Source organism: Xiphophorus couchianus, chromosome 12, assembly GCF_001444195.1.
Source record: "Xiphophorus couchianus chromosome 12, X_couchianus-1.0, whole genome shotgun sequence".
In the NCBI taxonomy this organism is placed as follows: Eukaryota; Metazoa; Chordata; class Actinopteri; order Cyprinodontiformes; family Poeciliidae; genus Xiphophorus; species Xiphophorus couchianus.
Window position 1 is genome coordinate 26,007,667 of NC_040239.1, and position 23,356 is coordinate 26,031,022.

The 23,356-nt window shown below is 42.6% G+C and overlaps 1 protein-coding gene across 1 annotated transcript; it reads left to right on the forward strand.

Annotated features, from left to right (window-relative positions):
• The first annotated feature begins 1,318 nt into the window (after window positions 1-1,318).
• Window positions 1,319-22,493, forward strand: lrrc75ba (leucine rich repeat containing 75Ba). The gene is made up of 4 exons (XM_028034759.1): window positions 1,319-2,151; window positions 7,313-7,441; window positions 13,686-13,798; window positions 19,491-22,493. Exons 1-4 carry the CDS (start codon window positions 1,879-1,881, stop codon window positions 20,080-20,082), a joined length of 1,107 nt encoding a protein of 368 aa, XP_027890560.1. The 5' UTR covers window positions 1,319-1,878; the 3' UTR covers window positions 20,083-22,493.
• Window positions 22,494-23,356: the final 863 nt, after the last annotated feature.

The following is a 23,356-nucleotide window of genomic DNA, read 5'->3' on the forward strand; positions in this document are numbered from 1 at the left end:
GGGTTTCCCCCTTGAAAGACAAGACCTACAGTTTTTACTGACTGCGTTGTGATTAAAATCGTCTTTAGCACATATCCTGGTGATCCATATCTGGACTGGTTTATTAAGAAAGCCAAACCTGAACCTCATGAGAAAAAGCAATGACGATACATGAAAAAAAAAGGACAGGGATGTCTGATAAATATTGCAGAATTGTAGATCTGTTGGTGCTAATAAGTAGCATTATAGAAAAGGACGTCTTTGTAGAAATACAGCTTTGAGGAAAGTGAGCAACAGGTGATATTTAGGGAGGAGAAACAGGTGTTGGAGAGCAGATCGTGTATATCCCACACCAAAAACGGATAAGCTTGAATCATAGAAGAAAATAAGGTCAAACCAGGATCAAAGTGCTTTAAGCCACAAGGATTGGAGCTACAAATAGAATCAGGCTGGAGAGGCAGGAGAAATTACTGATAGCTGTCTACTTTGTAGTTTGAAGCCCCCCCTGGGGCGCCACTCCTTCCCTCCTCCCCCTCTCAGTGTGGGCCCATGGAAACAGATACTGATCCAACTGGGCCATGGAAGTTCCTCAAAGAAAGAGCACTGGCAGAAGCAAATTGGATCTGACAGCTTGTACAAAGGCAAAGTGACAACTGGACTGACCAAAAGAGAAATTCCTACTTGTCTAATGGCCGGTGGGAGAGAGCAGAGCTTGTTTCAACAGCTGGTAATAATATATACTTTTAGGCCTTTTGAAGGCTGGATCAGCGACACCATGGAGGAGGAAGCTCAGCGGCCTACGCACAGGTGTCATGTCTGTTATTCATCTGAATTGAAAATTGAAAAAGTCTGAACAAGTTGCGACGTATTTGCCTGTTGGTGTCCAACAGAACTGAAAGGTGAGAAAAGCCTACACTGGTGAGAGCTGAGAGAAGTTTTGGAAATCGTAATTTCCATAAAAAATCAGTAGTGCTGTATATATATTTTTTAAAAACCCACAATAAATAAGCACCAGATTTTTCTGCCATTCGAAACCATCTGCGGTTAGCAGCAGCTGTTGGTGCAGATCTTTGTATTCTGTGTGATTTTAAACCTGCTGCTGAGAAACAGACTGGAATCACCGTAGCAACCACACCTTAAAAACCAGAAAAAAGATGGTTGCAATTTAGTTCCATGCATTTTGGACTGTCCGCACCAAATGAAAAGAACCAACAATATTTCTTCAAAAAAGGTTTTCATTTATTGAATGTCATTGTTTATGTTTTTCTTTTTCTCTGTGTATCTTTCGTTACGTTTTTAAAATCTTTGTTTCCCCCCCCCCCCCCCCCCCCCCCCCCCCCAGATTCTGCTGCCAACATGTAAAAAAAAACAACAAACAAAACAAAACAAAAAAACGTTTAAATCTTAAAAACAAGTACAACGTTTGCTCGTTGTTGACTGTTGTGTTTCTCGCGTTGACAAACTGAAGTTTGACCATTTTATCCCGCCGTGAAGCACCGAGGGGTTTTTACAGAGATGCTCAGCGGGCTGCAGACGCTGTGATTGGTCAGACGCCCCGCGTTACACGAACCCAAACAGCAGCGGAGGATGAAGCAGTCGGAGCTCCTCATCATCCCAGGCATCACACGTACCGCACGTAGCCGAGCGAGCAGCCCTGGGCCGGACGCGTAAAACGCCGCTCTGTATTTATTTTGTTGTGTCGAAGCTCAGCCCCGGACAAGCAGCAGCAGCAGCAGCTCCAGACGAACCCGGCGCTGTTTACCGGAACCCAACGAGGAGCGTCGGAACCGGGGCCGTGTCATGCGCTTGTCCTTCTGGTAACACTGTCGCAGCTGCATCCCTTCCTCGATCAAAGAAAGACGCCGTCTGCGCGCGCACAACGACCTCGCGCGGCTCGCCATGGGCTCCAGACTGAGCAGACAGAGCAGCCTGGACGACGAGAATTTCTCCAAAAAGCGGCGCAGGCTGCAGGACGGCGCCGGGGAGGGCGGCCGGGGCGGCGGGGACTTTCTGTTTGCTCTGATGCTGAAGTCGGACAAGCTGCCCGGGATGCTGCGCAGGGCCAACCACAGCCCCTACATGAGGAGGGTGGCGTGGATCAAGGAGATCCAGAAGCTGCTGCGCGAGCGCAGGATCGAGCAGGCGACCGACGTGCTCAAGCTGCTGAGGAAGGTAAAGGAGGGGACGGAGAGGTCAGGCGCCCATCACCACCACGCATCCTGTTCTGGTTAAGGAGCAACAGATGAGGGGCTGATGTTGGCATGTTTAAACACTTTTAGTCTCGTGCATGCCAGGGCCGCTGCCAGAAACTTTTTAAAGGGGTGGGCAGTTGGATTTGGTCAAATTGATTATTATTAGACTGCAGTCATATTAGAAGACATTCAACTTTTCTCTACTCTTAAATCTTCATTCATAGAGTCCAATCGGGGCGCACCGATTGCAGTTTTCTGGCCGATCACCCATTTTTAAAAAGCACGACCTGCCGATTGCTGTATAATTTTGACCAGTGCTAACGTTTGGTCTGTAAAGCTGGTAAATAAAATGACAGAGTTGGTAAGTTGTTAATAGTGGGGTGACTATTGTCAACCAGGCGACCTGGTGGGCGGGTGCATCAGTCAGCGCTCTGTCACCACAGAGCAAAAGAGGACGGTGGCTGAAGTTCAGACCTGTATGGATAAGATCGGTTTCAGGTATCAGGAAATCTGGGTCAATAAATTAGCTGTTCGATAATCCAATGAAAATGTGGTGATAGATTTGGTTGCATTGGTAATATGGGATCTACTTTTGCCTGAGTCTTGGGTTGTTTTGGGTTTTCCTAGATTTGTAGTTTTGATCATTTGTTGTTTTCTTTTTCCTCGTTTCTCTTTGTTATCCATCTTACTTTAGACTAAACTATTTTTTAGTCGTTATTTCCTGTATTTTCCTTACTGCTGGAAAATACAGCAGCAGGGATGAAACGTGTATTTGGCTGTTTGGAAACATTCCCAGTGAGGAAAAACATTTACAGCCATTATATGGAAGCCATCCACCCATGTAGTTGTGGTAATGCTGTTTTAAAACAACTACATGTTGGTAAAGCAGCAGACTGCAGGCTAGTTACCAGAGGAAACAGCCAATCAGCTTCATTTACTCCTAGTGATGCACCATAAACAGCAGAATGGCAAAAAACTAAGACCTTCTGTGCATCTAAGACTAAATTTAACTAGTCGATATTTTTGCCACATTTCTGTTGCATAAAAAAATATGAGAAGTAAAAGTATTAAAAGTATCACGATCAATATGCAGTGGGAACATTTGATCTTTTTTTTCTGTTGTGAAACCTATTAGACCGTGTTTTATATTTTGTTTGAACTACGTATGATGCTGTCATCCAGGCTGGGCTTCAATTCCTGATCCCCTTGACCTTTGACCCCAACTCACCTCCACTCTGGCCTCTTTCTTTGTGCAGTTTTGACCGTCACTCTGTTTCTTTCCCCTCCCCTCTCTGCTTCGTTTGCATGGAAAGTAGGCCGCTCTCCGAGCAGCGTACCTGTGACACACCGTTTCTCGTGACTCAGAGCGGTAAGATGCACAGCGCGTTGACATGAGATTCGAAGGGATAGCTGGTCAAGCCGCACGCCGTGTGTGTGTGTGTGTGTGTGTGTGTGTGTCGTTACGTTTTCTCTAATTTAATTTTTCTCTCCCTGGCTGATGGGCTCTGGATATTTCCACGCGCACGCCGACCCCCGTGCGTCCGTGCCTTTGTTTCCTCCTCTGTAGGCAGACTCGTGTCTCTCCTCAGGCTGTTCTAATGTTGCCATTACAGCTACATGGCCTCTTTATCGCTTCCCCACATTTAATGGCTATCTCCCTCCGCTGCGACAATTTAAGCCCTGCCTGCGGCTTTGTTTACCTCAACAGAAAAACAAATGCTTCTTTAAAGGTTATATTTACTCTTTACTACAAGGAATAAGGTCACAGAAGTAATATATATATAAAAAACCATTAAGTGCTGTCCTTGCCTCTGCAGCATAGACTTTCTTTGTTCTGTGTGAGTCTATTTTTTTTTTTTGCAAAGTACTTTCTCCTTTCTCCTCTTGAACTATTTCACATTTTGTGACGTTTCAAATACAAACACAAGTGTATTTTATTTGAAAGATTAGCACTTCATCGGTGAGTGGAAAGAAAGATTTTTGCAAATGTGTGGTGTGCATTTGTGTAAGCGGTAGGTCTTGTGTTGTATGGCTCTCCCTGCTTTGAGCATTTAGAATCACATCCCCCCCCCCCAATTATTGCAAAAAGCATCCCCACAGCATGATGCAGCCACCACCATGTGGGTCACTGCAGCTCCTCCAAAGTTACCATAGGACTTTGTGTCTCTGATTAATGCTCTCCTACCCCAGCCTGTCACCTCAGGTGGCAGGTTTTGAAATATAAATGGGCATTTATGTTATCGTTGATTATCATTGGCAGAAAATTCTAAAAATATAAATTGTAAGAGTGAAAAAACTGAGCTAATGGTGTTTGCAACCCCCAAAATCTGACACTACTTTTGGTACTTTTGCTGTTTGAACTTTGTCTTTTTTACCATCATCTTTAATTGTCAATAAATTTGAAACACATGATTGAATACAGTTATTATTTATTACTTAAAGACACAAGTGCACTACTTAGTGCAACTGGTGTACTGGTGTCATTTGACAATAGGGTCATTTTTAGAGCAGCGTATGTTGTTGCTCTAGAGATGATGTATCATTACATTTATCATAATATAGGCCAGAAAGTTTTCATAATACAATTTTACATCTATATTACTTGTTTTTTAGTTTCCCGTTGTGCTGTTCTCTCTCTACTTTCTGACGATGGATTTCCACCTCCTGTGAAATCTCCAAAGTTAAGGATGTTGTTCTGTGAAATAATGCTGCCTTTAAACATCTCCACAACGTCCCCCAGGCACTGTCTGCTGTGTTTCTTGGTCCTTGTGGTTCTTTGTGTTCACTAATATTCTCAGAGATCTTCTTGGCATTTGATTTTCTGGCTTTCCAGGCTCCAATTCCACAACACACTCTTTTATTTTGAAAGAAAACAAGCAGCCTTTTCACTTACCAGCCGTACGCATTATACCAACCTGTAAAATACACGCAATTTAAAAATAACCCCACTCTTTTTATTAATTTTTCTTTTTACATTTGATGTTAATTGCTGCATATTCCAGCCATTCCACTTGTGACATGGAATAGGCAGCAGCATCCAGTGACACCGAGTAAACATGGGCAGATCTTAATTAGACGTTTGTTTTTAAAGGCTTTTCTCACCTGCTATGACATGTTGCATTAAAATGTAAGTAGGTGCATCCAGATCTAGCAGCATCTCCTTGGGGATCTCATTTATTTGGGTCTGCGTTTTAGCCGCTCAATACTGTGTTAATTACTCTGAAGTCTCCATACAGGGGAGGGGGGGAAAATGGCACCTCCTTAATTAAGACAAGAAGAAGAGAAACTGGCTGGCCTCCGTGCGACATATGGGACACACGTGCAGCCTCGTTCTCTCTTCATAATATGTTCCTTCTTTATTATTATTATTTATCTCTACATTATGATGCTTTTCAGCGGATCTATGACAGATTTTGCTCTCAGAAGTGTTCGCTCTGCTCCAGGAAGGAAACAGAGATCTGAGTGTCGCCTGCAGATGCAAAAAGGATTTGTTCCGTCATGTCACGCTTTGCAAATAACAATTGATCGTGTCTAAACACGGACAGATGGAGGAGGGGGGGGGTATATTTTTATACCTTCCTTCTCAGACGGGCAGCAGCTTCTTCTTCTCCTCTGCTTTGGATTCAGTCTGTGTTTACTGTTGCCCTTGTTAAAAAAGGGGAGCTTGCCAGCCGCCCACTCAGACTGTCTGTTATAATCCACGCCGAATGCGCTGGGCAGAAAATCCATGCAGATACTTTTGTGCACGCATGTGCGTGCTGCATGGATGCACTCGAAGGCTTTATTCTCTCATTAAAGCAGCACAACGACGTGGACATGTTGATAAAACCGTGAAAGAGGAGGATTTGGTCGGATATAAAGTCAGGTTTACGGTGGTCGCATTGTTGTTTTTTAAAAACTCCCAACCTGGAAAAAGAATGGTCCGAATTCATCATTGAAAGACTCAAATTATTACGAGTTAGTGCGAATTGTGAGTGAGCGTAGCATTCTGATTAGGGGTGGGCGACATGGACTTTTTATTTTTATGACAATATTTTGTGGTACTGTAAAAGTGACAATGAGAACTGTTTATTACTTATTTATTAGGTAACTGTAAATCTATGACTCAATTATAGTCCCACAAGAACAAATATTACTCTTGAAAAACATTCCCATTTCAAATTACGGTTCTTTAGAACACCAGCATGGCTGGACCACATGGCTGAAAAACGTATCACAACATCAGCGTTTCATATTGGTCGATATCAATAATTATTGATCCATTTTCTTTTGTTTTAAACATCTGAGACAATGCCAAACTTTTCACTCCACACCATTTCGTGTTTTTAAGAAGTTATGAGGCACGGTGGTGAAACCTGAAACTGCTGCTGCGCGAGTTAGCAACAGGTTGTTGCTAGGTAACCAAAGAGCGAGTAAGTTGATGGCTTTCACCTTGCTTAGCTCGCTGTGAGAGGCTGAGCAGTTAAATCCTCTCCTCTGCCTACATCTCCCAGAATGCAGAGCGCTTCTGGATATTCAGTAAACTTACTGAAAATTCTATCAGATGTATTATCTATTGATATTAATCATGTGTCTGTCTCAATATCTACTGTTATTGATTTATTGTCCAGCCTTAGTCACCACTCACATAAAGAAGTGTGATTTTATTGATATTTATTGATACAGCTTTATTAAACAAACCGTGGGAAAAAAATTTTAAATCCTGATAATACAGACAGTTTTAGGGGTTGTAAAACATCATTACTATGATTTTATTGTGACACCAATAAATCAAAATCTTATCCTGTTAAGAAGCTTATCATGATAAATGATAAACTATACAATAAATGCCCAGTCCTACTTCTGACTAGCAATATTTTTAGCGCTGTCTTCGGGTAACATTCCCGCTGACACGCAGCCCCAGATCTCACTGTCCACTGTAGATGAAAAACTCTTTGTCTCTTTTAATGAATATTTAAAGGAAAGCACTCCTTTTTTCCTCTCCCTTCCCCGACACAGAAGGCACCTATTTCCATCCCGCTCCTTTCACCCCGTAGCCAGGCCAAGCGTTGGGAGTGTTAGTCATGACCTGCTTTGGTCCGGTCACATTTTCGCTGCTGTTGTGTTGTTCCTCATTTCTCTTGTCTCGCCTTCTTCGCTAGGACCTGGGTTTGGAGGGCGCCTCGCTGAACGACATCTTGTACAAGAACGCCGCCTTCCTCAATCTGGTGGACCCCATCTCACACGAACTGCTGCTCAGCTTGGCTCGGGAGATGCAGTGTCCCAAGAAGGTCAGTAAGCCCCGTGTGCGCCGTGACGCGAGACATTTACTTTTATTAATGATCGGCTCTTCGGCTGGAGAAACAATCCAATCTGAGGCTGGTATTTTTTCCTGCAGACGGATGTTGCATTTCTGCTCGTTGTGCACCACAAGCTACTCTCTTTGATGTGTGTGGGTTTTTTTTTTTTTCAAACCCAAAAATAGAGCGATCCATGAACACAGGGAAAGTTGAAAGCATCAAGCCGCAAGGAAAGAAAATGAAACTCACAGTTAATCATTTTGAAAAATGCAGCATTTTAATTTGAGTGCATTTACTCAGTGATGAAAAATAGCCCTGCTGGCTGTGTTTGTACAAACTTGTTTTAACAGTAGGACAGCGCTTAGTCATCTGCTTTAATATTTTACGGGCTTGGATTAGAGACAGAGGAGGAGGAACTTTGAACAGTCTCTCTAGATCATGCTAGGTCATATGTGGTCTGATGTCTGGGGCAGCCATGGACGAAGGTTGCTCACAATTTTAGATTTTATGTATTTAAAACAGGGACAATGAGTAATATACATTAAAAGGAAAGATGCACTGTACCAGCCTATAGGTCTGGTGCTAATTTCCACAGATTCAGAGTATGTAACCTATATAAAAAAACAAATCTACATATTTGTTTTAACTTCACTGTGTTGTGACAGTATAGTAAGAAACATACTAGAACATTTCTGAAGAAATTTTAACGGAGCCTGCCAAAGTCTGCATGTCGGTTGGCACACTTCGTGGGCGTTCTGATGCTACAAATTAGCATCAATGCTAAAGTAAGCTACAATGTACTCAATAGCATGTGGAGATTGACAAACATGTTGAGTAACATGGACTTATGCCATTCAGTATGTTGAAATTAGTGTACAAGTTAAAATGAGCCAAACTGCTAACATTAGCCAAAATGCTGTCAGTAGCATGTGGAGCATCACTCCATTCAGTGTACTAAGCATGGCTAATAAATAAGAAAAATAGCTAAAAGCTTCTTTTAGGGAAAAGGCTAATGCTAATGGGGGCAATAAAATGCAAAGGTTTGTGCTAAGGTTAATTCACCGTCTTGTGCAGCAGGGCAGTGCAATAACCTGAGAGAAAAAAGATAGTAAAGGCTAATATTAGTTAGCACTACCCTGAGAGGAATATTTAGGCTTTTCTTTTGAAATTCTTTTACAAAACTTAACGCGGTGTCACTGTTGCTCCCCGTGATTAAGCTCATAATTACAACCCTCTGTACTGAATAGCTCTCTGATAGCAGACGGTGTCCATAAACAAGTTTACTAAATATTGTACAATAACTGAAAACAGAGATGTAACTTCTATCATGAATATAGATTAGCCAAAAACCCTCCAAATTACAATGAAATACTTCTACTTCTGGTGGGCGACGGAAGTAACACCCTTAATCGTTTCCCCAGTAAGCCTCCCAGTAATAAGGTTGATAGAATGTTCAGTTCCAATGGTATCAATGACATCAGCGGTTATGACGTCACTCTATGATACCACAAAGGAGTCTCTCTCTTGAATGTAGCTCGCAGACAGCGTTTTCTCAGACCTGTTCCACAGTTCTAGCACGACAGATCCCTCTTCAGAGCACGTTCGAAATTAATTGAAACAAGCGGGATATCGATTCCAGATATTACACGCCTTTCAGAGAAGCAAGAATTTACCACAATATAGACATGAAGCAACAACAGATTGTTTGTGAACATGAAGCTTTTCCAGCTGAGCTTTCATGGCTCGACATGATGGACCTCAATATCCAAGTCGACTACGACGAAGTCATTTCTTTTGAAGATGACAGCGACAGCCCCATTAAGCCGGAAGATGAATCAGTAGAGATCCAGGGGGAATCAGGTCCTTCTGGCAACTTTGAGAGTCCAACATCACTGGAAGTCAAGCAGGAAACAACTCCCTCTGCTGGCTTCGAGATCACCCCCGCAGTGGAAGTTGTGGAAGAAACAAGCCAACACGTCATCGATCTCACGAAGCAGGTAGACGATCTCAAAAAAGAATTGCAGAGTAAGGCTTTTGATCTCCATAAGGAAAGAAACCGAAGGATTGCATATCAGGCTGAAGTCAAATCACAGCAGGAGGAGATTGAGAAACTGCAAACTATGGTAGTAAAAGAACATCACCTGCGAGTCAAACGTGAACATGAAAGAAACGTGCCAGAGATTAAAGCTGTATCAAAGGTTTCTTGCTCTACCAAAGTTACAGCCGACAAGAACATTCTTCAACAGCTGGATTATTTCAAGAGGGAGGCTGAAAAATACACCTCCCGCAACAAAGGTCTGATAGAAGTCATGGTAGAAGAATACAGAGTGAGACTTAAATATGAGGAGCAGCTCAAAAGTCACGCTGAGCAAGCTTCAAAATTCAAAGCACAGGAGGAAACGGTGAAATCTCTGCAGGGTCAGGTTGCAGACCTGAAGGTGAAGTTAAAACTTGCTCTGGAAAACAACCGTCCTAGAGTCTCCACCCAACCAGAGGTCCCCCTGCAAATAGAAGGCTCCCTACAACCAGAGGAGTCCAAGGAAAGACAGACCTCCAATCAATCAGTGAGGTACAAGGAAAGACAGACCTCCAATCAATCAGGGTGGTACGAGGAAAGACAGACCTCCAATCAATCAGGGTGGTACGAGGAAAGACAGACCTCCAATCTATCAGTGAGGTATGAGGAAAGACAGACCTCCAATCAATCAGTGAGGTACAAGGAAAGACAGACCTCCAATCAATCAGTGAGGTACGAGGAAAGACAGACCTCCAATCAATCAGGGAGGTCTAACGAAATACAGACCTCCAATCAACCAGGGCTCTCCATGCATAGCGTGGCTCGGCCTTTGCACCGACCCACACCCAGGTTGCAATCAGAGGAGTCCACGCAAAGCCAAACCTCCACACAAACATGGAGGTCCGAGGAAAGACATACGTCCATGCGACCAACCTCCACTGGTTGCATGAAGGGGCTTCATGTTGGCGTTGGCGTGAAGGCCAATCTATGCCCGGCTCGGCCTTTACGCCGACCCACACCCAGGTGGCACTGACCTAGGTCAGTATCCAAACCTAGGTTTTGCTAACACTCGGCATTAATTGCTTGATTAATTGATCTCTCTAAATTGTCCTAAGGTGTGAATGTGTGTGTGCAAGGATAAGTGTGTTAGATGATGGATGAATATTTGTTAAAAGTGTCTGACAGTAGAATATGAAACAGAGAATCTGCAAAAATCCATCTAGCTCTGCTACTATCCAGAAACATCCAATCAGAACCAAAAGGCAAACCTTTGGTTCTGATTGGTTTCTAATGTGTTGAATGTGTCTCAGCACATTCAACACATTAGACTACTAGTGTACTGCAGCTACACAATTGGCAGAAAAACACCCTAATATTATATCATCATTGTTTATAATGATTTAGAAAACAAAATGCTGTACAGGTTTGTCAAAACTATTTCGACCCATATTAGAACTTTGCATTGATTTCCTTCATTTTAGTAGCTGCGATTTTGCCTAATCCACACATTTTCAATAACCCCAAACAATATTAGTCTATTCCTAACCCTAACCCTAACTAAAACTTAAATGGCATCTTACCTCTAAATGTTACCCCTGACTCAAAGCAGTGAGTCCATCATATTAGGACCAAATATGATGGAACTAATGCAGTGTTTCTCAATTCCGGTCCTCAGGCCCCCCTGCCCTGCATGTTTTAGGTGTTCCCCTTCTGCCACACACCTGGATTGAATCTGTGGGTGATTAACATGCTACTGCAGTACTTGATGACTGCAGAAGAGGTCATGCTGTTCTGGAACAGCTGTTCTGAAACAGAGACACACCTAAAACATGCAGAGCAGGGGGTTTAAGGACTGGAATTGAGAAGCACTGACCTAATGTGACACTGGACATATAATGGTGCGTTCACACCAAATGCGTTTTGAGCGTCAGGCGCAGCTGGTTTGCATTCAAAGTCTATGTGGAGGCGCGTCGAGGGCTATTGCATCACGCTTCAAGCCTCTAGCGTGGCGCAATTTGAACCATTTGGAGCGTTTGACAAATCTAGCGCATCCAACGCTTCACATAGACTTTGAATATAAACCAGACTCGCCTGACACTCAAAACGTGTTTGATGTTAATGCATCAGTAGAATGTTCAGTTCTACTGGTAACAATGACATCAGCAGTGATGACATCACTCTTTGATGCATCAAATGAATCTCTCTCTTGAGTGTAGCACACAGGCTGTTTTTCAGACCTGTTCCTGTTTCAGAGTTATAAGTTATGAATCTTCTCCAGGAGTATTGTTAAAATGATTTAAAGGCACAGAATCAGCCCAGTACAAGTTCACATTCTCAGGTTAGAGAGACTCACCTGGTATAAAGTTAATTTTTTGGTACTGGAATCACACCGAAGATAAATTAGTTTAATCAAAGTATGTCATGAATATGCGTGCATGTACTCCATCTTAAGTCCAGAGCACACTAGATTTTTGTTGCTTTTGCCACCATTTCATGATATGCATATAAGATATAACATAAACAGCACCATTCAGAGATGCAATGAGTTTATAGCAGTTGTTCCACCATGTCTGTAGTTCTGACGTTCTGCCATCACTGTGGTTCTAAAGAGCAGCTCAGAGAGGCAGACTAAATTCTATGTCTATTTTGAGTCTAACTGACACTGTTTTGTGTCAGTTAGCATCCTGTTTTCTTTAACAGTGAGTCGTTTCTCAATATGCTGCTAAATACGTTTAGCAGCATATTCACAAGGTTGATTGACAGCGCTCAGACCCGCCTCCTGGCTCTGATTGGATGTTTTTGTTAGGCAGCAGTGCATTTCTTCACACGGCTTCACAATTGGCTAATCTTTTCATAAATTGGCCGATTTATATTATGCTGTCAAAACATAGTCAATCCTAAAAAAATGTATTTTATAACATGTTGTGTATAAAAGTTTCATACTGCAGCTTTAAAACAAAATCCTATGTCATTATTCATAACCTGGATTTCATTATTCATAACATCCAAACTCCAGTGAGTCCACAGTAGATGCCACTCCCTCTCATCTGCTCTTATTTAAAATAAAAAAAATATCCTGACAAGGAGTTATAGTTTTAAACAAAACTAGTGGCCCGTTTTATGTCTGAAGAGCCATTTCTGTATTTATTGTTCCCTGCATGTACGTAGATAAATAGACCATCTCTAATGAATTAGGTTAAAGACGTTATGTTTTAAAATAAGAACTCTTCAATGGATTAAAATCCGATGCACTTGTGTAATAGTAATGCAGTCTAATAAACAGGCCCAAAGCAACACAGATCCTCCACCATACCTAACAGTTTCCAGTCGTCTCACACCAAACCCACACAGTGTGTGTGTTCCTATAAAGGTTCAGCCTTTGTCTCAGCTGAGCTGATTAAATCTCAAGCAGATGACCCCATGTTTTCCTTTCTGACGGTTGGACAGGAAAGGCTCGTTTCTGACATCACTCCAAAACAACCTGTTGGCTTGTAAATAGAGTCCAACGGTTGTCATGGAGACTCGGTGACCCCAACATTTCCTGCTGTTATCCAACAGAAACAAAAAGTCGCGTGTTTTTTATTCACAATTCCTAGAAAATGATCAACTTCAAAGCATAAGATGTAAATAAAAGATGTTTCTGTTAAATTTATTTTAAAGCTACAAGTTATTGGGCCACGCATTTTAAAAACCGTAGCTCCTCGACGTGGGATGTGTTTTTTTTCCTGACTCAGTAATTGCACTGAAATTAAAGCTTGCATTGTTCAAAGTTTTGCAGCATGAAATTATGCTTCTGCAGTAAAAGATGAATCTATTTCACAGTTTGTTTCTCATCATCCTCCCCAGGTTGTGGCCTCCAGTGTCTGTTGAACTGATATTAACCTAAATTCTGCAGCTTTCCCTCGCAGCTGTGTTTAATTTCTCCTCCTCGCCGCGCTTCTTGTGTTTCTCCCCCCTGCATGTGATTAGATTTTCTTGCTCCAACGAGGCGGCTAAATTGGGTTTTGTTGTGCACTCGCTCAAGGCGTCGAGGAAACGCTGGACCTTATTTTGTCCCCCCTTCCTTTTCATGTGAAAGATAACGCGCAACGCGTTTTTTGGAAATGAATTGAAGTTTTGCATTGACAGCTCCAACGATTGTTTCTCCTCTCACTGCTTCAACCTTCTCCTTTTCTTACTTTTTTTTTGTTTTTTAATTCCTCGCTCTCCTTTTTGCAGGATGCGGACACCATAAAGTCTTCTGATAAGATTTGCAGGCAGCTGATCTACCACCTGACCCCGCACTCAAAGTGGCTGAGGAAGAGCATGTCCAGGCGGAAATCCCAGGCCTGGTAAGCCCTCGTGTCCAGACATCCAGTCTGTAACTAATCTGCAGATCTGCACAACAGGGAGCGGCGCTCGGTGCCCTCAGCCGGCGCTGATATCTCTTCGAATCTCTCCCCTTCTGCTCACGCAAACCTAAGTTATTCCACAAAATGTAGATTTTCATTACAGAGTGATTCCCAATCCCGTTTGGAACAAAACCCTTCGCAGTTCTTTTGTAGATGCTTTCGCAGACACTAAAAGTAGTCGTTCATATCATAAAACAGAAATGAAGACAATATGAGCTTTGTGGTATCCGACAGGTTCATTATGAGTCACTTGAGCATCAACAGGATCATAGAGCCAGCTGTCGATGTGCGTGAGCTGTGCTTTGTTGCGCTCGCCGAAGTTTAATTCATCCCGAAAAAATTAAAAGGATCAAAGATTAATCTGACACCCACAGCGTCTTTGAGACTGTAAATACATTCGATGGCAACTATTCTTCAGCTGATAGGTGGTTTTTTTTCACTTAGTCATGTTGGGAGCTTCATAAATCTGCAGAGGGATGGGCTGATGCCGGTGGAGACAGCAGCAGCAGCAGCAACATGAATCATTAACACTGAAATCCGCCCTAAAACAGAATACTGATAGAGAGGATGCAGGGGTGGAGGTCTGACAGCTTCACCTGCTGCTGCATTTGACAACAAAAATCTGTCAGAGCTGAAGAGACGAGACAATTGCAACCTGCTGTTCGCCTTGTCCCCAACTCACCCCCGGCTTCACATCCGTGTTCGTTATTACTGAGAGGAAACACGTACTCAGTTTGTCACACAGCAACCACAAAGTTCGTAATTGTGTGATAAAATGTGAAGTAGACAAAAGCCATGTTGTTCACCAGTTCAAAAGTAGCAAGTAACTTTATTTCTGTAGCACTTTTTACAAGTCAGAAGGTACAACTGAAGGAGAGATGAAACATGAAACAAAATAAAACTAATTAAAAGCTACTCTGAACAAATGTGTCTCCAGCTGCTTTCTGGTCAGATTGTGGCAAAATGAAACATATTGGTGTCCATGGAAAACATCATGTGGTGTAAAACTAACGCTGCACATCAGTCTCACGCTTGTCAAAGTGTTCGATTCCTCTGTTCGATTATTTTAATTCCTTTTTGAATAAGAAAATGAACATGTTAAATACAATTTATTTGGTGTATGTTTGATCATCTGTAGCAAGGGACGCATCTCAAACCAAAGAAATTCTTTCAACGTGAAAATGTGAAAAGCATTTTTTAGATAAACCAATTAATAATTGGACACAAAAAATGCTTGTAGATTTTTAAAAATGTTTTTACAGAATTTGATCCAGGTGAAGCTAGAACTAGGCCACTACAGGAGTTCTCTATAGAAGTGTTTTTTTAATCTTCATTGTTTTATATATATATATATATATTTGTACTGTTTTGGTTTAATTTCTGCTCTGACTGGGTTGTTTTTTTTAACAAATGGCATTTTCTTTATCTGTGTACTCCAGTTAACAATAGATCTATTATTAAATTAGAGTCATCAGGAATAAAACGGTTAACCGTTTCAGCCTTGCATTACGCTGAAGACATCATCACCATTGTGAAGCACGGTGATGGCAGCATCATGCTGTGGGGTGCTTTTCTTTAGCAGGGGCTAAAAAGTCAGAGCGTTTATAAAAAGATGGATGGAGCTAATTATTCTGCTGAGAGAGAAAAAAAACCTCTTAGCCCAGAAGAGTTGAGACTGATCTGGAGCTTCACCTTTCAGAGGGGAAAATGATCCAAATGGCCCAGATGGAACAACAAAAGTTCAGATCAAATCCGTGTGTGAGAATGACTCAGACAAACCTGGGCTGTTTTGTGACGAAAGGCTGCCACACTTTCCATAATTATGATTTGTTGAAACACAACTATCCACTATTCTGTGTTGTCTCACTGGAAGCCCTGTTAAAGTTAGAGCTGCCATCTTTAATATCTGACTTGGCTTCAGCTCTGGGTCGTTGCTCTAATCAAGCTATTTGATTAATCGAGAAAAGGAAAAACAGGAAGTCCAAACTCAAGCAAACTAATTAGATAGATTAACAGGATTCGTTTAATTCTGAGCATTTGGAGTGACTAATGTTCAGAGCTACTGCTGGGTGATAGATTGATGAACCGTCCAGCGGCGCCACAAAGAGCCGAGCCGTTTGTCTGTCCTCTGCGTACAGAGAGGAACGTCACCGGGCTGGCACAGCTGATGGAGATTTGCTTGCAGCTCCACACAGCAGGATGTTAAAGCTGTCTGTCTGTCTGTCATCATTATTATTAATGTATATTCTTTGCAACAACCAGAGATATGAAGCATTTTTCTCTCTTTCTTCCAAAGCGCTTGCTTTACCCAGCTGAGCTTAATTAATGAGTTTCCCCAGGTCATGTTTTGGATACGTCACTGAGTGTTTGTGTTTACTGTGAAATTAAAATGAGAGCATAATAAGATGGTTTCTGATGTGATGGACCTCACGTTTTTCCACTTCGTAGTCTTCCAGTTGTCTGTTTCTGTGTTGAAAGGACTCGCGTCAGTGCAGATGTTGTAGTAGAAAGTGTTGGTTTTTCACCACACATAGCCGAGGGGGGAAAAATAAACTCTTACAAAATTGGATCTTGTTGAAATTCTTTTTCACATGAAGTTATACTGACTTTGCTTCCAGAAACAATTTGAAAATTTATATTTTAATAATTCATTGCAGCAATTTCATACAGAATTCAAACTTATGGAGACTGATGACCCACCGGAGGCTCACAGGCTGTTAGCAAAAAAAAAAAACCTTTTAAAATGTAAATTTAATTTCATGGTTTTGACAGACATCTGTTACTAGACCATAGAGTTGGATTTGAATTATGAATGTTATCTCAGTGCTGATACCTTGTAGATTTAGTGGTAGTTGTTTTGTTTGTGCACTTTGCTCTGGATCTGTCTAAACTTCACGAGGGTTTAAAGATAACTTAAAATAAAACGTCCTGTTTGGTATTAGGGTTTGCTAGGAATTGCTCGATTTCCGGTATGATCATCTTTTGAAAAAATGTCAAAAACAAACCAAAATAAAGCTGAAAAGTATGCAACACATGACAGATCCTGGTAACCAGCGGTAGTGTCGCCCTTGTTCTCTGGTGTCAAATGAATCTGGAAGGTGATGGAAGTTTCTGGACAGATCGCCTCAGAAAACCATTTTTTTTGCTTCCTGGGTGCAGAAAGAGGAATCAGTCTGAGAGCTGTGTGATCCAAGCTATTAACACCTCAGGAGAAACCCGTCTCCATGGCTATTAGGGTTTTACGCCTCTGTCATATAAAAAGCTAATAAGGGCCGAATCAAGACTCTGATAAAAGATGCAGCCAGCCTGACAAACATGTCACCATGGACAGCTGTTAGAATCCCTCTCACCTTGCCTGCTCGACATCCAGGTTTTCCTCCATCTTTATAAACCCGTACCGGCTCCTTATGCCACACAGCAAGAACTGCTGAGGGCATGACTATTTTCAATATGATGGGGAGGAAAAAAAACACTTCAAAGCATCAGAAGTGACAGGTACCGCTGAGGATGAAACTGTAAGTCGCCAGGCAGCGGAGGATGCTCTAATTCACTCTGACACCGCACCAGAATCACAGCCCGCTTCAGGAAGAGCTCAAGTTCGACACGCCGCATCGTCCTCTGTGGGCCGAGACGGGCTCCTGCAAAATGTACCCGACGGAGAACAAAGGGCCGAGCCGGGTGGAGTTATGAATAATGGATATGATTTCATCTGTAAGGTTAATCAGTAACTATTGTGCTACACCTCTGCTGGAAATTCTGAGCCTTCAGTGAAGGAAGTAGCAGCGCAGCATACTGCTCAGGTGACAGATGAAGATGTTTTTGTTGAAATCACCAAGGGAGAAGTAAAACACATCTTCATCCAGGGTTCCTGTCCAGCCTGAAATGTATTTGGGTGTTTTCCAGGTCTGAATAAGTGAGTGAGTGGAGAACTATTTGTGCTTCCTGATTCAATCTCAGCCTCATGTTAGATCCATCTATCCACGATCCATTTTTCTCCCTTCTGATACCGATATCTGAGATTTAGTATGAGTCGATACCGATCCAACACTGAGAAACAGTGCTGAGTTGACTTAAAACCTTTCTTTTTTTAAAAAAAACCCAGACAGAACTTCACTGAATGAAAAATGCATTTGATAGCTATGCACCAGTACAGCACACTTAGCAACAACAACAGCTTGGTCAAACATGTAAAAACAACACAGCTTTGATTTGTTCAGTTGGTTGTAAAATAAATAGTAAAGAAACTGACTGGAACAGCAGGTTGATGACTTTGGTCAAACGTAAAAATAAACTGCAACAAACCTTCATTCAGAAAGTGCAATTATTAATTCTAAGTATAATGTAAAATAAATAAAAAGCATAGAATTAGACTGAATAGATCTGCCCTTATGGCTTGGGCACATAGTCACTGATACCCTGTCTGGTTTTTTATTCAATATCTGGACCGATGCAGATATTAATATCGGACCATTGCATCTCTACTCTACATCCATATTCTCCAACTCTCATTTTTAGAGATTAATGGCATGTCAGGGTCACAAAGCCCAGAAAATCACGTGATTGTGGTAATATTGTGTCGATGTTGATATCAGTTTAGATAATTCAACATTTCCCATCGGTCATTATGATGCTCCCAACGCTCACGGTGAACTTTTACCGCATTAAGAGTCCATCCACCACGCTAGATTTATAACAGGCATGCAAGTCATGAGTTCATGGCACTTGGAGTACAACAGCCTGTAAATGCGACTTTCCACACAGTTCTTTGCTCTGAAGAAATTTCTTCAAGGCTCTACCACACATCTCTACCATCCCTAATCCACTAACGCAGTGTTTTGAAAAAGATCTTAGAAGTGTGAGTCAGAAGTTGTCGTCAAATTACAATAAGGCTCCCTAAACTTCAGCAAAATGATTATTATTTTGTTAAATAAATCCTTGTTTAAGTCAGTGTAACTTTGCTTTACCCACTACCAGATTTCACCAAGAGCTGGTGTCGTCAAAACCTCCATTATCGTTTCATTTCATTTATTAGACAATGCATACAAAACTTAGAAGAGAACAAGTCTGAGTTTATGCCAAGAGTACATAGCTACAAGTTGTTCGCAACTTCAGTGGTTTGGCATTTCTATGTATTAAAATACATAACATTTCTAAATCAAAATGCATTAAGACTATATGTTTTTGTATTTTTTCATGGAAACAGCCTTGCAACCTCCAAATTCATATAATTAAACCTACACATTAAAATACATACAATTCATAAATCAAGATATTATAAAAATACATGTTTTCCTCTGCACATGTTCATAAACAACAGATTTATATAAATATCCTCACACATTCAGCTAACATACTAAAATTATAACTATAATACTAGTTCACTAATACATACACTCCCACACAGATCTGCTCATCCATTAACAATGACCACATTTTTGGTTTTCTTAATTTTTTTTTTTTTTTACTCTAAAGTTAAAATAGCACTACTAATAAACACAATATGCAATAAAATCCTTCCTTAATCCAAAATAAATATCCTTTTCCTTTCTACGTCCAAACCTGTTTTGATCTGTGCGTGTTCGCTCTGTAAGTTCAAAGGTTTTATGGGTCCCTTTTGTTTCCTCCCCTACAGTCTCAAGACGACTCTACAGAAGAAGCTGTCCAGCGACAGCGTGGACCTGTCTGGAATCCCCCTGTCCACCCGCGACGTCCGACAAGTGGCTTTCTACCTCCAGAGCAACAGGGACAGCGTGGTGGCCGTGGACATCAGCTTCACCGAGCTCACGGACGACAACCTGAGGCTGCTGCTGCCTCCCCTCGCCCTGCTGCCCAAACTCAGCACCCTGGCTCTCAACGGCAACCGCCTCACGCTGGCCATCATCAAAGACCTCACCGAACTGCTCAAGGACCCCAAGATGTTCTCCAGCCTGGCCTGGATCGACCTGGGCAACAACGTGGACATTTTCACCATGCCCCAGCCGCTGCTGGTGGCGCTGCGCCGCCGCTGCAGCCTGAAGAGCAGCCTGCCCACCATCTACGAGTACACGGAGGGCCAGCCGTACTCCTACCACCTGGAGACCTCCCTCGAGGAGCCCAGCCACTACGAGGAGGAGGAAGTCGAAGAGGAGGAGGAAGACATGGGGGATAGGTTTGAGCTGGAGTCGTGGGGCTTGGGGGAGAAACAGCTCTCTAAACATTTTACCCTACACTACTGTGAGAGGTGATGGGCCGCTTCCCGTCCGGAGAGCTTTCGGCTGCGGTTGAAATGACGCCCCGCAGCACTCTGTTACTTCTTTCACCCTCTTGCCCTCACACCACGAGACAAAGTCACCCTTTACAGGCGATCAGGGAGCCCAGTGCCCACATTGCGAACCAATTGTCCCGACACAGCTACTAAAGCTAATCTTTACCATCTCTGAGTTAACCCCCGTAAGACAGCGAGGAAGAAACCGACGGCCTGGACGGCAGACTTACTGTGTTGGTGGATGGCGCTCTTGGGAAAAAGGTGCGGTTTCATTGGAGGGTGGCTGGAGGAGTCAAGGTGCCAGTTCTCTCTCTCTCTCTCTCTCTCTATCCTTTTATCCACGTCTATCGCTCCATCTCGGTCTCTGTCGAGAGCCAATCCCCAGGAGACTTGAATCAGTTGGTCGGACGAAGGGGCCGCATCCCGAAGGAGAGAGGGGGGACACCTGGAGTGAGGTTTGGAAACCGTCGGCCCACCGTGGGTTCTCTGCCAGGACTGAGACTCTCTCTGTCCGACAGGGCCTAGCTCCACATTCTGTGTTCTCTGTTAATCTCTCAACAAAAGCTATGACACAAGTTCAACAGACTATACAGCCAGCGACCCGTCACGTGGCGCTGGCAAAACTGCTTGGTCGACTTTTTACGTTCTTTCCCAGTGTCTACCCGTGAAAGCCCATGTGCAGATGGAAACGAGAACAGAAGACAAAACAGTTGTTGCGTTTCGATGGGTCATTTTTATATATATTTTTATGTGCACCTTAGCGGACAAAGCGGTCTCAGAAGACAACGGGTAGGACTCGACAACGGAGAGGTGTCTCCGGTTGTTTTTGTGCTCGCATTGAAGCTGACATCACTGCGCTCTTTAGGGTCATAGCCACAGTATTTCGACACATTTATGGCTCCTGAAGCCGAAGCGGCTTCTGAGTCAGAGCAAGGAGGGCCAAGCCGCTCTTCCTACTGCCGTCCGTCTCCACAGGTGTCGTCCTTTCCACTTAACGTCGCCGTATATCAGTGGCCCTGTGTTGTGAGGCACTTCCTTGACTGTTATCTATCAGTTCCAGTCTTTCTGCAGTATGATCACCTAGGCTGACCAGAACACTGCGGCGCACTTTAAGGCCCAGTCGTTTATTCGACGTTTCACCTCCTCCATAGCGTATACTCTGTGCACATAGTTCGTACCTGAGTATTTACAAGGCAGACGTTGAAAGTGTCCCACATTCAGTCAGTACGAGCTACGCAGCTGATGATTGTTAGCAAAACAAGCTCACCAGATATATAATAAATGTTCAGTACGTGTTATTTGTGTATTTTTGTGTAATTTGTGTCCGTAACACGTCTAAATGCTGTTGTTTTGTCTCTCGTCTCATTCAGCAGTCGTGTTTAATTGTACGTAATGACAAAGAACAATAACATTTAGCCCAAAGAAGTCCTGCTGTTGGACTGAACGGATGATGTTTTATGGGATAATGCAATAAAACGGAGAGTTGCTCTGTAAATGTTACCCAGCAGAGGATATTTATGTGGAATATTAAATCCTCCCAGACTAAACTCTTGTTTCCTCTTGGTTCGTGCAGCTCCTTGCAAAAGTGTCCATACAGCTTGTCCTTTTTCACTTATATTGTCACTTTAAATCCACAAACTATATTAGATTTTGTTTCAGTTTGTGAGTCAGACCAACAGAAACCTGGCAAGAACATTGGAGATGTGACGTGCCTCCACCAGCTTTTATCATCGACCTGTTTTTCTCTACAAAATAGCTAAAACTCAGTCAGATTGGAAGAAGAGTGTTCATGAGCATCAATATTCAATTTTTCCCACTGACTCTGAAATAGATTTGGATCTGGACTTTCACTGAGCCACTTCACATCAATATGCTTTGATCTGAGCCATTCGATTGCAGCTCTGGCTGCAGAGGGATGAACCACTGCCACCAGTTTCAAGTCCTTCCTTTCACTTTTCCTGCAGAAGAAAACCATTCCCACATCATGACACTGCCACTGCCATGTTTCACAGTGAAAGGGAGGTGTTCAGGACCGTCCACATCCATTTGTTTGTCCATTCTCAACACGTTTGCTACATTTCCTACATCGATCATTGAGAACTGGCAGCTACATACAAACACACATCACATTTGTCAGATTTTCATTTTAAAATAGAAAGACCATGTCTAATTTTCCTTCCCGTTTATTACCTAAAACCCCTGCAAGATGCATTGAAAGTTGTGGTTGTAACATTATACGAAAAGGTTCAAGTTATATGGATGATTTTGCAACGTTTTGCAGTTTATGTTCATGTGTCAGTAAGTGTCAAACCTTTTCCTAGTTGTGGTCTGTGTACATATGTCTCATGCATTCAATGACTGCCAATAAAAGAACCTGTCCAAACCGAGAAATGACGTCTTGTTGTGATTTTTTTTTTTTCTGGTAAGGTTAAAATGATTTACTGATCTGTTTTTACCAGCTGGGTCGCTGTCAGAACATGCAGTGGGTCACAGGCAAAAGCATAACATGCAGCTGATTGATTTCTCCAGATTAGCCTGTTAAAGGAGCCGGGTTTGGGCCGTGTTGTTTCAGACCGGCAGCCGGGAAGCTGTACACGTTTGTGCTGTCGAGGAAACGCCTCAGCTTGCAGCCGTTAGCCGGGGAAGAGCACGGCGTTCTGCGCGTGAGGCCCAGACCGTGATCCTCTCCTGGCAACCTTTTGTTCGTGCTGCCAGACATGGTAATGTGGCATTTGCAACAGGTGGCTCCTATAAGGTCAGGGCACAGTGTGACTGTCACAACCCCTCCCCAGGTCCAAATATCGTGTGACAAGGCAACACAGCCTGCCCCAAGAAATCACCAGGTTTGTGTTGTTTGACCTTTCCTTTGCAAGATTGGTTTATTTCTGTGTTACCGGTGAAATATCAATTTCCTCAGCGCTACTGTTGAAGCTGTAGACCTTTAAGCTGACAGAGAAGGAGCTTCATGGATTCACTGAGGAAACTTCTCCGCCGCTGGATGTCCAGAATCACAAATTCAGAGTTTAGTCTAAGACCCCATACTGTATGAACAGCCTCCAATATGTAGTGGAAAACTCATTTTACAACATGATTCTAGCAAAGCATTTGCTCCCAGATTAACTTAATTGTTCTCTTTATTTTTGAGAAAGTTTATCTCTCCAGAAGTTCATTGTTAAAGCTTCTTATTTTAAAGAGAGAATATAATGTTGATGTAGTGTATGTCCTTAACTCTCTTTAGAACATGCTACTACAGC